Source organism: Rhea pennata, chromosome 1 (genome assembly GCF_028389875.1).
Source record: "Rhea pennata isolate bPtePen1 chromosome 1, bPtePen1.pri, whole genome shotgun sequence".
Taxonomy (NCBI): domain Eukaryota; kingdom Metazoa; phylum Chordata; class Aves; order Rheiformes; family Rheidae; genus Rhea; species Rhea pennata.
In genome coordinates, this window is record NC_084663.1 from 154,838,537 (window position 1) to 154,853,422 (window position 14,886).

General features: G+C 35.6%; 1 protein-coding gene across 1 annotated transcript in view; it reads right to left on the reverse strand.

Moving 5' to 3' along the window:
- MYO16 (myosin XVI) overlaps window positions 1–14,886 on the reverse strand; it is a 278,529-nt gene that overhangs the window by 74,886 nt on the left and 188,757 nt on the right. The window contains exons 23-26 of the mRNA XM_062575533.1: window positions 13,889–13,964; window positions 10,938–11,113; window positions 6,542–6,622; window positions 6,117–6,322 (exon numbers count right to left, since the gene is read on the reverse strand). Coding sequence (XP_062431517.1) covers window positions 6,117–6,322; window positions 6,542–6,622; window positions 10,938–11,113; window positions 13,889–13,964 — 539 coding nt within the window. The remainder of the gene's footprint in view (window positions 1–6,116; window positions 6,323–6,541; window positions 6,623–10,937; window positions 11,114–13,888; window positions 13,965–14,886) is intronic.

The window sequence follows — 14,886 nt, forward strand, 5'->3', positions numbered from 1 at the left end:
ATTTGTACCTCAGTCTCTAAGGCAAAAGGGAGCTCATAAATTCTGCTCAGACCAAAGAACCCAAAACTTGGGCAGAGCAAAGAATTGGATATAGTTCAGTAACTTGCTGAATCTCATTAAAGAAAAAAAAAGGGAAAAATATTTTAATTTATAATCAAATTTATAACACGCTAATGGTATACAAAATTGAGGAAGATGGAATCAAAATCAAATTGTTCAGAATGAGTGAAACAGAGCACCTCACTGCCTCATTTCTTCCTGAAAATGCCTGAACAACTGTATTACTATCCTTCACTGAACGAGAAATATAAGCTCAGCTCATTACTCTAGATGGGTCCTTGATCACTATCATTATTTTTAAAAATTTATATTCCAAATGGCTTTTACATGTCTTCCTCGAGCACCAAGTGAGGTGAATGACATGAAAAGTCAGCCAGTTTCCATTTTATTAATTGATGCAAAGAGATTAGGTCCTAGATATTAAGCTAGCGCAATCAGGCTCCGCCTGTGCCCTGGAGAGCTTCTGTGCCCCATCATTCCACACCGCTAATACAGCGCATACTGGATGCTCACGTTGCCCTTGCACCAAATACCACGAACACAACGTATGTGTTCCTCCTAAAGTGCTCTCTGGATATCTTAGGCAGAATTAACTTGATTATAATTAACATATCAAGATGCTAAATGCTTGAGCTAGTCAGTCTTGACTCTCTTTCTTGGTGACTAGAAGGAGACAGCCACCTGCAGACAGTTACATTTTTGACTTGGATGTTGTGCTAGGTGGTGCTGAATTGCTATTTGGTAGCACTTGTTTTCCCCTGGCTACCTAAGAGGTGGCATAGACCATGCTACATCAATCTGTTTAATTTTAAGAGCTGGGAGGGAAAAATTCCATCATCTATGGTCCTTTGTAATAGCTGTGTACAAACTGGAAAAAAACAGTAGAGTCTGAGAAAGCTGTGTGAAAAGTTCCTACTTATATGGTTATTTTATTGTTTTCTTTCCTCCAGGAAAAGGATATTTGAGGATATTTTACCTATGCATATAATTTTTGCTGCAAATTAGAATCTTTGAGTTCTTTACAACATTATTTGCACTTTAACTTTGTCTGAAAATTATAGCTGAAATTTCAAAATCTAGTCCAATAAATGATTCTTACAATTTAATGCTAAAGATCTAGGTAAAATTTTCCTGAAGTTCAAAATGCATGTTATTCAACATTTTCTGTTTTAAAAAAGAAGGTAAAGCTTGGTATCTGTCTCTCTACTCAAAGAGCTTTAGAAACTGAGCCAGCACTGCAGGCAAATTCAGCAGAAACACTGCAGCTGGAGTTGGCACATCCCCTGAAATCACATATATCACTTTATAATTATATTGGTGCTGCCTGTTTTTACAGCATTTAATAGCATCTGACCTTATTAATTCCCATTTTTATTATATATTCATTGACAGTAACTGTCACAGCTTCCACTTAAGAACCCAAAATTCCACAAGGCTTCTCTTCTGATCAATGAACCTTGGCGATTGAGGGGTTCAGATAGCAGCTGTCAACTTCTACTTTCATAATACAGAGGCATAATGGTGAATCCAAAAGGATAGCAATAGAAATAATGATTAAGTTTTGTAGCCCAGGAAGAGGTGCTTTTGCAAAATATGACCTTTCCTTAGCAACACTCTTTCTTTAGCTATTGAAAGAGCTCAAATATGATTCATAAGTATATCCTAGGGACCAGTCATATTTATCCCTAATTAGGCATTAATTCAAATTCATTTAATTTCATTCAATTAAAAAAGGAACGATACTCTCTATTACTCACAGAATATCCAGTTGTTCTGATATACTATTCCTCTTCCACAAAGACCACTAATTCAAACATGCTGTCTTCTAATTGCCCACAAAAAAGCTTCTGTTTTTAAAGTTGTCATTAATTATTTTTTTAAAATTCTGACCACATTACTGATGCGATAAGCAAAAGCCTAAAAATAAATAGACAAAAACTGCAGTGGGGCTGGGAGGAGTGTAGTAATTTACTGTCATTTGAGAATTCAGTTTGGGATCTGGGCCACAAATTCTCTCTGATTTTGCATAGTGCTTTCAGACACACCATTAATATCCTTTACTTCTCAGGCCAGGCAAGCTCAGGAGAACCGGGCAGTACATTCAGCTCCAGGAAAAAAAAAAAAAAAAAAAAAAAAAAAAAAAAAAAAAAAAAAAAGGAGAGTGAGAGCGAGAGATTTCCTTGCAGTACTACTATAAAACACCTTGCAGCTGACCTGAGTGAAGCTGTGAACCACAAGCTGCATTCACTGAAACTTAGTCCATCAAAGGGATACTTCAAGACAAACACTGAAGGTGAAACTCTTACAATTATGGGTAACCCTCTCATGGGCACCAATAAGGGCACACATTTGGCTACCTTCATCTCTTTTTGGTTGAAACCATTTGTTCCTGGACTGATAGTTTTTATAGGTCAACTACAATAAGATAACAGGCCTGTTGTGTTTTACATCTGTAGGCTTTTTTCTCCCCTCTGGGGTCACATGGTCAAATTTATAGCTAATACGGCTCAACTGGTGAGGAAACCCTCCCCTCCAAAAAAGATAACTCACATGAAAATGAAGAGTCTTCTTTTAGTAGGGACCTAGCACAGAACAACAGCATACACCAAAAATGATTTATATTTGTATTTCTTATAAATCTTTCAAGAAAAGATTAAGGCATAGGCAAACTGCATTTCACTCCAGTGCATCCATCTCTGAGTTGAGAGAAGCAAATTGTCTATTTTTAATCTCTCCCTGTGGGTGTTTCTTCTGTTAGCTGACACTGTCTTTCTCCCTAAAGTCATGGGCAGTATTTCCTTTGCCTCTTGGGGTAAGCCATGGGAGACTAAACCTTTTCAGCCTGGTTAGAACTTGCTAAGAGCATTCACTTGGTCACAGCTCCCCACAGTAAAGAACGTAACTCCTTCATAATAAAGAACAACTCCTTCATCTTTGCCTGTGTTTTATTTCCTGATTTTTCAGACTCTGTCAGTAAAATCAGTGTAATATTAAACAATCATAATTAATTATTTCTTAAACAAAACAAAACAACATCATTTTCATTCCCTGTGATAGAAGCTGTAGTTTGTCTCTGGGACTCTGAGCATAATGGGTCTTTCTGGACGTGAAAGTATCATAGAAACTGGAGGCCAACTTATTACCAGTATATCTAAGGTACTCTAAGGTAATCAGTAAGTGTTCATTGTCTCTTACCTCCTATTCCTGCTCAAGATCGAAAGAGTTAATGAAGATTAACTATGAGGTTTCTACAAAACCTCTAATTATCCATCTGTTTATCTACAGCAACAGGAGTTTTGCAGGGAGAGGCGAGTTGCTTGTTTTTTTTCCCCTTGGCTCCAAGATAACTTGGGATGGAGTTTGTTCACATACACACCAATATTACTGTGGTCTACTGTGACCAATACTAGTCAAACTGAGACTTTTTATTTTAGCTGTTTGTATTGTATTTGGATGCCTGTTTTAGACTGAAGGACTGAGGGACTTTACGTAAAAATTAAGCTGATGCTATTTTTTATATTTCTTACAGTTTGAAGAACAATAACCATTATCTTTCAGGATGCTAAACTCTTCTGCAGCATCCACACTGCTCTGCAAGAAGTGGCTCATGGAAAGCTCAGTGCTCAGCACTCAGTAGCTCCGTGCTTGTGCTCCAAGTCTGTAAGAAGGCCACTCCAGTGCCACTACCACGGCCCATCCAGGGGATGGAAATCACAGAGCATCCTCAACCTCAACAGTGAAAAGGTCAGGATGAAGGAAAAATAATCATAGAGACAGATAAGATACTACTTTCCCATGGGCTGTTGGAACATTAGAAATAATGGTTTGGTACCAAAGGAAGTGAAAAATTAAAAGTGAGAAAGTCTATCAACTTCCACTCTATAAGTGTATAAGAAAATCTCAGAAAATCATTCCTCATTCTAACCAGTGAAGAGCAGGACGAGCTCAGAGTTAGGCTGAACAACCAACAAAGAAAAACAAGTTTCTAAGAACATCTCCAAATCCAGACATCCAGTTTCCAAAACTATCCAAACCAGACATGGAGGCAGTCTGGAGATATACTATAAGTGGCATTTTTCTCTAAGACTATCTAAAAAGGCAACTCATAAACTCTAAATTCAGTAATCTTCTACTCTTCTTATCTATAGGCCATTAGCTAAAAAAATATACAGCACTGAAAGGTGGCAGCATTTTTGAGCTGCAGTCTAATACTTCTGCTTAAAAATGTCATAGATAACTTTTCACTCAATAACAGAAAAAAATGCAGGTTTGCATTATTTCAAATGAAAAAAAATCATTCAAATAAACTGAAAATTAATATGAAGATTAACTGGTTATGTGAGAAAGTGAAGGATTTACATCTTTCACTATTCAAAGTAACATAAGCTTCAGACTGCATGACAGTAATGGCCGCAGTAAAAAGCCTGACGGCGCTGACGGTTCCTTGCAGCGCTTCTGAGACAAGAGTTCTACAAGCACTTGTGTGAGTCACATATCCTGTTTGTGCACAAATCTGAAAATCGGCAGTATCAAGAGATATATGCTGAATGACTATTTTTAATTTCTGAGTATAGTCAAAAGGTTGTAACTGGCAGTATTTTAAAGCAGTATTCTTTTTCAGTGAAACCATGTTAGCCACACCAATTCATTCACTTTATAATAATGCAATTATTACTGTCTGCTACCTGGTGCAAATAGGTAAAAAGATATAGGCCCAGCTGCAAGGACTCTGTAATTTATTGTAGGGAAAAAGGGGTAGAAATAGACAGCAAACTGGAATACCTTAAAATAGCATCATAAACATTATTAGCACTATATTGTTAGGTTATATTGCAATTCTTGTTTATTATCATTGCTTCAAACAAATATTCGTTATGGGAAACCAGGTGGCTTCTTGACTTTTAGGTAGAAGTCTGTCTTCAGGAGGTACTTGAGGTAGAGGAGAAGAATTGATATTATATTTGAATACTTAGATATTCTTTTTGTGTTATTTTACAATAAAATTTCTCCACAAAAGACCAGACATTCATAACTTCTGCCTGTGTTAGAGGGACAATGGGTGAGGCTATTCTCTGGGACTGACGGTAATTAACAAAAAATCGTCCTGTACTGTTATATTCTTTTACACTCAAAAGCAGAGCTGCTATATCCAAACTGGTCTCACCCAGCCTGCATTTCTGCATTCAAACTGTAAGATGAATATTGTCACAGGATATAAGCTCCTCTAGTCCTCTGCTTTTTGAATATTCACAGAAAAAATACAGCCCTGCTGAAGCAGTAATTTAACATACACAACCTTTTTTCCAAGAACACAACCGAGAGTTTAGATATGAGTAAGCAACAAATATTTCTGCATTTTTCCAGAACTAAAATAATACACAGGCAGGTCATGACTGATCGATATATCAATCAAGGCATAGAACATGCAGAGAGGATGAACATACGTGTGTGCAAGATGTTACTTACCTTGTATCTCTTGGATATTGTTTTGTCCCTGCTGAAGCATCTGAGAACGTAAATTAGCCAAAACCCAATAAATGAAATGGAGGGAAAGTTTAATTCACCCATACCTGGTAACATAAGTATTTTCTTCTTTTCCTCAAATTAATTCAAAATTTCACTCATTTCTAAAAACAATAATAGAAGTGGAGCCATAGCATGAACATTAATAACTGATTGTCATGCAGAAATAGGTCCTAGAATGTGAAATACAAATACTGGACCCACTACACCTACAATAAGAAACTAGAAAAATAAGATTATTTCTCCATCTGCTTTATAATTACCTGGAGACAAGATCCACTCTATTTTATTTTGGCATTTCTGAATTTTTCTTTTTATAAATTGAATACATTTTGCTGATGATATTTCATAAATGTTCACAATGTTTCACAAAGTTCATCATTATTTCGAATAAGCCCCCCCCACACACACTCCACATCCATGCTGACAGACATGATTTTTCTCTGAAGAAAGTCTGCAAGCACTTTTAGAACATAACAGAAGACATTGTGGTGCAGGCAAGAAAAAGCTTTTGTCAACTCAAAAGAATTTACCTTGACAAGAAGTCTGTGAAAGAGAGACGTACGGGATATCCGTGTCGTATGACTTTGACCATCTCTAGGACACCAATATACTGTAGTTGAGCAGACACATAAAAATTGTCGAAAGTATCTGGTGACTTAGAGTTATTAGGTTTTATACAATGAACAGAATGTAGTGTGCAGTTCTGCAGCTTCCCAATAATATCTGTGAGTGATTTCTGTGGAAAAAGTTAGTTACCAGTCACTACTGTGCAGCAAAAGCAGTTGCTCAGTGCAGCACAAACATGCTTTTCCAAACTTTTCAATACCATTTTCTTAAAAGGCATGCAAGTTGCTTACTCATGCATATCATTTTTCTGCCTTTGCAGTCTGTAAAGCCTAATACTGCTTTTTATTTATTTTTAATTTTCTTTTCTGTCCAGCAAATATTCACTAACCCTGAGCTGTGTTGCCACAGTGGTTGGACCCCCTCGTTCCAGTCTCTGAAGAAATGAGGAAGTTCCTTTCTTTTTCAACAGCTGTTAGGAGAAAAGCACACTAACATTATCTTAAGCTCAGCAGTAAGCCTTCTTATTCACTGTTAGATGATTTACTAATAAAGGCAAATATTTACACAAATACCTTGTCATAGACAGACAAATCATTAGAGTTTCAGAAAGAATTGAGAAAGTGGCTAAGTATTCTTAAATATCTGTGGAGGCATGGCTGGCAGGAAAGTTTTGATTTCAAAAGCAGCTGTGTGCTATTATAAAGATAAAATTCCATTTCAGAATAACTGAGTAAAGTAATATGATCTGGAATTCTATTGCAGAAGCAGGACTGGTACAGTTAGTATCCCATACAGTTTGCATATTAATAGTGCAATTCTGTTTCTCTCTAAAGATGTTCCTTATGTCTTTGGCAGATGCTTAAGTGAATAAACATAAGCAAGGAGGACCGAAAAATTTTGAATAGAAAACAATAACATTCTTATAAAGATATCTTCTGTTTTCTCCATGCATAAGTGAATGTCGTTAAAATTTCTTTTTTAACCACTTACCCGTTTCAGCCACAAATTATCAATAATCTTATGTCTCACTAGAACCAATGGTATACTACACATCGGAATTGGGAGTGGCGAATAGATTTCTTTTTTACTGTGCTTCTTCCTATCTTTGAGACTAAAATCGTAGAAATTAACTATTCTAGAAGTGGTCTAAAGAAGCAAGCTTTTTTTGTTAAACTATCTACAGCAAGGCTGCAAACTCACTGCATTCTAAGATGCGGCCAAGCAGCTAAATTATTACTCAAATCTCTGGACCAGTGACAGCCTTTCCACCTCTGACCTCTCTTTACTGCCTTTCTCCAGTCCACTTGCCCCGTAAAACTCCCTTTCTATCACATCAGCATGTTCTGTCCTACTCCTATCTTTTTCTAGTTGTGTCAGAAAAGTATATTTCTTCAATTTGCCCCACCTAGGTAAAAATTCACTAAAAATAATGCAGTGCCAGCACTTCTCTTCTCACTGTGCTCAACTGTGGAGTTCTTTTTCATTTCAAATCTCACTTATCAGAATGCAATAAGATTTTAAAGGCAAACTCATTTTCTACTTCAAATTGCAAAAGTAAAAAAGAACTGCTTGTTCCAGGTCTTCTCATAGAAAAGGCACTAGCCTGCCTATAATGCTTCTCAGTTAACGCTTACAAAATGTTTTAGGAATATAAGTAGAATAGTTGACAAATAATGCAGTCACCCCTTCCTCCCAACAGTTTGAGTCACTAGCTGAAGACCATTTGCTGAGTCAGCAGAAGAACCAGGAACAAAATTTCATATCCTAAAATTCCTGCCTGCTGTGCTGTGTTGCATACTTTTTTCCTATGGGAAAAAAATATTTGCATCAGAAAAAAGAAAGGAAACAAGATAAGAACAAAAAATGAATTTAATTCAACCTCTTCAAACCTGGATGTCCAAACTCTGACCTCTGGAATAAGATCTTATCACTCAATCTATACTTTCTATTACCCTCTAATATATAGCTTCAAGAAGCAATTTTATATTGGAAAATCTTGTACCTCCAATCTACAGAAAAAATGTACATATAAAACTTTGCAATTTCTCTTAAGAAGTTGAAAATTTCTCTTAAAAATCTCTACCACCACAATGTTGTAAAGCTTTACATAGAAGACACACCAAAAGCTTTGCAACAGGTAAGTTCTTAAAAAAAAAGAGACAATGAAACAAAATGACCATAAAGAGAATCAATCAACAGAGAGGAAAACCCAGTGCTAGTGATGTGTATTCATGTTATTAGACGTCCGCGGTATGAACTCTGAAGTTTCTCTCCCCTGGCTATGATGGAGTCTAGATGACTATGAGGTAGTCAAGTGAGATCTCATCTTTGGAAAGGGTTTCCTCTGCCCCAGCTGAGATTTCTACAGGTAGACACCTAAGAACGAAGCCATTCCTAGCTGTATTTTGGGGCCTCTATTATGATGATCAATGGAGCGAAATGTGAATTTACAAAAGTTTCCAACAGATTTACACTAACTTTTAGATCATGAGAGATAAGACATAGCACACTGCCCTCAAAAATGTTCCTATCAGTCTATACCTCCTGATCCCTTCCATTTTATCCATATATAGTAACATAGATACCATTCATTTTGTATTTCTCATTGCCTACAGTGTGATGAAAGTTACAATTCAGTCTCAAACAAGTTTCAAATATTAATGGAATGCCAGTCTCCCTGGTTGATAATTCTCTGCCTAATGCTTCTTTTTCTTTCTCCCCCTTATTTCTTATTTTGCTTGTTACCTTTACTCATGGAATAAACTCAAAAGAAGCAGTGGTTATGACTTTCCAAAATCTAGTCATTTTAATTCTAAGCTGATAAAGAATGGGCCTGACATTACACTTCCAGTTACAACAATAATAACAATATTATTTGAGCTTATCACAGTAGATTTTCAAGGATGTGCTGCAAAATGGCAGAAATTATGTGGGACAGCACAGTCATAGATGTGGCCTCGATCCACAGAAGAATTTAAGCATGTATCTGGTTCCATCTTCTGCATCAGCTATCTTGTTCCAAAATGCCAGGTTCTTCTGTTTTTTTGTCACTGCAACAGCTTAGATGCCTAAAGTTTTGCTTCAGTCCTGCTGGTCAGCACAGTACCTTGCTCAAATTAGGCCAACTTAGTATCTACAAACTAAGTAGTCTTCTGTCTCACTTGTACAACTCTTTTCAAAGAACATCCTTATGGACATCCTCATCTCTGTGGGCAGATGATGGAGGAAGTTCTTCCCACCTTTGATCTAGTACCTAAAAGTTGAGAGCATCCTCAGTGAACCTTGAGGATCGGATGTTATTTATTGTGCTCCCCAAAGGAATCTGGACAGGTTTTCTATCTTTCAGCAGAACAACCTAAGCTATAAGATATTCTAGAATGGTAAAAAGTCTTACAGTTTCAGAGAGCTGAGCAGAATGGTGTTTCCCCTTGGCTTGAACTTGAAGTTAGAACTAGGGTTCTAACTTAAGTGCACCCTCTGTGCTTTCCTCCATGATAGGACTTTTCCTTCCATGCATAGGATCTTTCTCACATCCTTAGGAAGCTTTCACTAGGAAGCTGTGATTTTTACTCTAGTAGAAAGGCATCTAAAAGTAGGCATTGCTGTGCCTCAGCCATTTGATAAATCTAACCTTAAATCAACACCATTTCCACTGAGATTACTGGCAACAGCAGTAAACTAAAGTTATGTTACCAAGCAGGGAGCAGGGCCATAAGAAAACTTTCACTGACATTTTTTGGATGTACTTGCAAGAAGACCTCCATGAAGACACATGACAGTAGGCTCCTTCGTCACATGACAAATCAATTTTACGCGGCTCTATGCCAAAATAAAGTTGTAAGCTTCAAGAAGCCTGGAAAGGCAGTTGACTGAGACTACTGCTTGCTTCTTTTCTAAAAGAAGGAGGATTTCCAAAACCGTATCAAGAATGGACTCAGGAAATTATGTGATTTCCTCTCAAATGTAGCACTCAGCTTCTAGGACAACTACAATTTCCACAATTTGTTTAACTACTATAAAAAGTCAATAACTTTATAAAAGCTTTTAACCCAGCACAAAAAATCTGTCCAACAAGAGATAATGTTACATGTGAACTATTAATTTTCTGGACAACCTTCCTTTTTTTTTTTTTCCCCATCCTCTTTTTTGTTTGTTTGTTTTTTTTGGCTGACTTACCTAACGGAAATGGAGACAGGTTCAGAAATGGATGAGTTTGATTTAAATTCAAATAGGCTGGGAAAATTTACATGCAAGTGACCACTCAGAAGAATAATATTTTCCAAAATTTACAGGTTCGAGCTTCATACAAGACCTCACAATCAATCTTTTACAAATCAAAATTCCTCTCAAATTGTTAACACAATAAAGACATGGAGGTTTATTTCTGAGCTTCCTATCTTAAGTTACTTAACCTTTCATCAAAGCTGGTCAAGGAGATGAAGCAAAGAAGTGTTCCTAGACAGACATAAAACTAGTAAGATTCACTGCTAAGTTACAGAGCCATAGAATCATAGAATGATTTAGGCTGGAAGGGACCTCAGGAGGTCCTCTAGTCCAATCTGCTGCTCAAGGAGTTCCAGGAAGAGGTTCTTTAACCAACATATTTACTAATATACTACTATCTGCTAGTTCTCACTATTGGTTTACTGCTGAAGTTAAGAACCAGGTTATTTCAATAATTTAATGCGCACACAGAAATAAGCGGAGGAAATGGAGCTTTCAGAAAAGACAAAGTTACTGAGAAAAACCTTAGAAAAAGAGCATAAAGAGTCCTAAATTCTTACCTTGCTGAGCTCCATATACTTTTTTGCTTCTCCACTTCCATAGGCCACTGATGGCTTTTTATTGAGTAAAGCTGCTTTACACCCTTTGATTTTGAGAGAATGATATGGAGGAACAAGTGATCCAGTTTGTGTCAGCTTGGACTGGAACAATTGATTGATGACTATATTTTCACTGGCTGGGAAAAAAGTGGTAATTAATGCATGAAGATAAAATATATGTAAGAAAAGTACATATTTGGTATTTAGAAGGCCTGTGCTAAACAAAATAGGGTGGAAAACAAAACTTTTCAGACTGTCTAAGCTTTTGTTTACTTATGTGAAAATCCTTCTGAATTTTGTTCTCTTCCAAACTCTTAGCCTACAGCTATTTATCCATACATTAAAGCAATACCACAGAGATGCAGGCTACATAACATTTACCTAACATGTAGCATTTACAAATGATCAAAGCATTTGATAGACATCAATTACAGACGGTCATTGCACTAAAGGAAAATAATTATACAAAACAGATTATAAAGGGATGAAAAAAAATGCTGGGAGAAAGATAGCTCTATAACAAGTTAGGTTCACACTTTTCTACATCAAGACCTTGCTTATAAACATTTTCAAAAAAGAGATCATAATGCCATATATATTTTTGATGTGGTGGTGGTAACCAGCACAAAACAAACACACTTCCAATAAATGCTTTTTTGGAATAAAAATATCTAAATTTTAATACAGAGAGGACACTTCATGCTAATTTCAGTTATGTTCTACTTTATGAGATTTTGGTGACTGTTTTTTTTTAAGATGAACATGGTAATTACATGCTGCTTGTACTGCCACAGCATCAATAAGCATTGAAAACCACTATGTGTGATATATCCTCAATCATCTTTTTTAAAAAACTAACAATCTGGGATTATGATACACTCATCATGTGAACAAAAGAAAGCAAAAAAAAAAATAGACGAATGGGATGAAGGTCATAAATAATGTCATTAAATTTACAGTAAAAGGCAGAAAGCTTAATTTTGCTCATTAGCTGTGTAATTATGTATTTATTTTATTACATAAATTTATTAAACTAAATGTTTAAATATAACAGATTTGTTTCCCCCCTTTTTTGTGGAGATTACTACTGTTGACTTAACAGGAATAATAAAGTTATGAGAAGGACAGCAAACAGATACTTGAATTCATTTCAGTAATACAAACTGTAATCAGTGTAGGACCATAAGCACAATCAGTGGAGGACAAGGTACACGTCCATATTTTAAATCAGGATAAATGCAGTAAATAAGGCTAGCAAAGGCATTAAAACTAGCCTTTAAATTAAAGCAGATAAAATCAATGTTAATAGTCTCTCATATTTTATTTGTGGGATAGGTATGTTCTGCATTCCAACGTATATATGCAAATATATTTAATGTCTTTAGTGTATATAAAATTTTTGAACCAAGTAAAGAAATTAAACTCAATGAAAATAGAAAGCAGTGAACACTTCTTTCTTGTGTGTGTGTGTGTGTGTGTGTGTGTGTGTGTGTGTGTGTGTATACATACACACATTACATTCTTATACGTGTATATATACACACACACACACACACTTAAAGTATAAGTCTGTATAACTTATGGAACCGGCCCTAAAGGATATGTGTCACTGACATCTAATAGGTTCTAAGTTCTCAAAAGCCTATGTTACCTTAAAAAGAAGGAACATAACCCTTAAATCACTTATATGTTTGCAAATACTCTGCCTTCAGAATTGAAACATTAATTATATTTGTTATTATTTGACTTCTTAATTATATATACTCAGTATTCTCTGCAAATCAAACATTTTATATCCAATCCAAATCTCCATTCTTCCCTTTTAACAGTTCCCATAGCTTATTACACAAAGTAGCAAAGAAAATACAAAATGAGACTATTTGAGAGAATGAAAAATTATCTCTGTTGCACTGATAGAACACACTGTAAGTTGACATAACTTCTCATACCGTTTGATAGATTATTATGCAAGTTCCAACTAGTAGGAACTGGAATGTCTCTAAAACTATAATCAATAGGATTATATTTAAGATCAATTCTTCCATTTCTTTTTTCATCCTTAGTGCACATTACTTGCCTTTAAAATACATCAATGATTTTACTAGGAAGTTTAGCTAATTTCACAGTAAAATTGTTAAAAGTCAATATACTGTAATAGTAGTTCTGATTTGGAAGACAAGTATGACCTCCAGAAGACCTTTATTTCTATGGAAGCAAATATATACCATAGTAAGTGAAGGAATTTGCAGTGATTAAAGAAAAGAAAAATAACATTTCAGGATGCACTGACATCCAAGGATAATGTTTTGTTTTCCTTAACAGAAAGAGTAAACAATAGAGGTTTTTAATTAACTAATTATGAATCATTAATGAACAAACTAAGATGTACTATTTTTAGACATATAATTATACAATATGCACATGGAAAGGTATTAAATTTTGTAATTCAATGGACGTTGTATCTGTTCACTGAAAAACAAAAGAACACCCACAAGATGCTACTTTTAGAAAAGGTACTTAGGCAGTTAACTACATTCTGTTGCAGTCTCTGCAACTTCAGAAGCCTTATTTATTTTCCTTATTTTCTAGGGTGGATTCATTTTTAATTCACAATGATATTTTTAAATTTATACTTATTTATCATACTATATCATTTTTACAGCACATCAGTTCTTTATATCACATCACATTATACAAAGATGTTTTATATTCACAGACTCTAAAAGCTTTCTAAAAAAAATAGAGTAAGTTTCAGACAATGTGTACATACTTCAGAAAGAAGATGCAGGGGGGGAGTTTGTCACTGGGAATAAAACTATATACAAGTTCTTCTTAAAATTAAGATGAAATTTACAATCAAGTCATAATAATGTTGCTCTCTAACAATAGCAACCACAAAACCAATTACTTACTTTTCATTACAAATAGGAGATTTTGTGAAAGGGAATCTTTATTTTTTTCTACTGAGCCAGCAATTTCGTAAGTAACCTATAATAAAATATTATGACATGATTAGTAATGACCAATGCATTTATTAAAAATCTTACAGCAGTAGAAACGAAACTGTGTGGTTGTTTTGCGCTCCACCATTAAAAGCTGGCACCAAGTAGTGTCATTTGTTCCTTTCTTAACTATGCCAATAATATTAACCAGAAGAACTGGTCGTTGAACATCGTGCATCTCTGTGTGAACAGAAGAAATTTCATCAGACATCATTGCACAATGCAAGACTCAAAGGTGTAAAACAGAACAGGAGACAGTGATTTAAACGTTATTTTCCCTCCAAGATGAGCCAGTCACTCCCAGACCACAGGTCTCCTTGTCAATGAGAAACTGTCCACACTCACTATGACAAATTGTTCTTGGAGCGATCTGAATCCCAGCTTACACCCAACACAAGCTCCAGCCATTTATTCTGCCTTTGGAGGAAAGCTGCCTTCAGTCTATAGGTTATGTACAAACCCCATTTACCCTTCTAACAGGTACGCAAATGAAGACTTTGGATCACCTTGTCTGCCTGATATCATTACTTCAAGAGCAGACAGCTGGAGCGTTACTCCATCTATTAGCTGAATGCACATAAAGTCCAACACATGCAGAGGGCATGTCTCCAGCACGAGTCCTGGGAATATGCCCAAAACAATGAAATTTGACAAAGTGACTGTTTTAGTACTGATACTGTGAGCCACTGTACAGAAAAGCAGTAATGAGACCAAAAAGCAGTCACTGAGCCCAAAGTGCCAGTTAAAACCCTTGCATCAGCATTTGATTTTTTTTTTGTCTTCAGATTTCCAAACTGAAGTTTATGTTGCCAAAAGTATTAACCTTTCACAACATATAATGATTAAAATAAAACAGCAGAAAAGAATTTTCATATCTAGAGTTTATGAATATGCTTCACACCATGGTT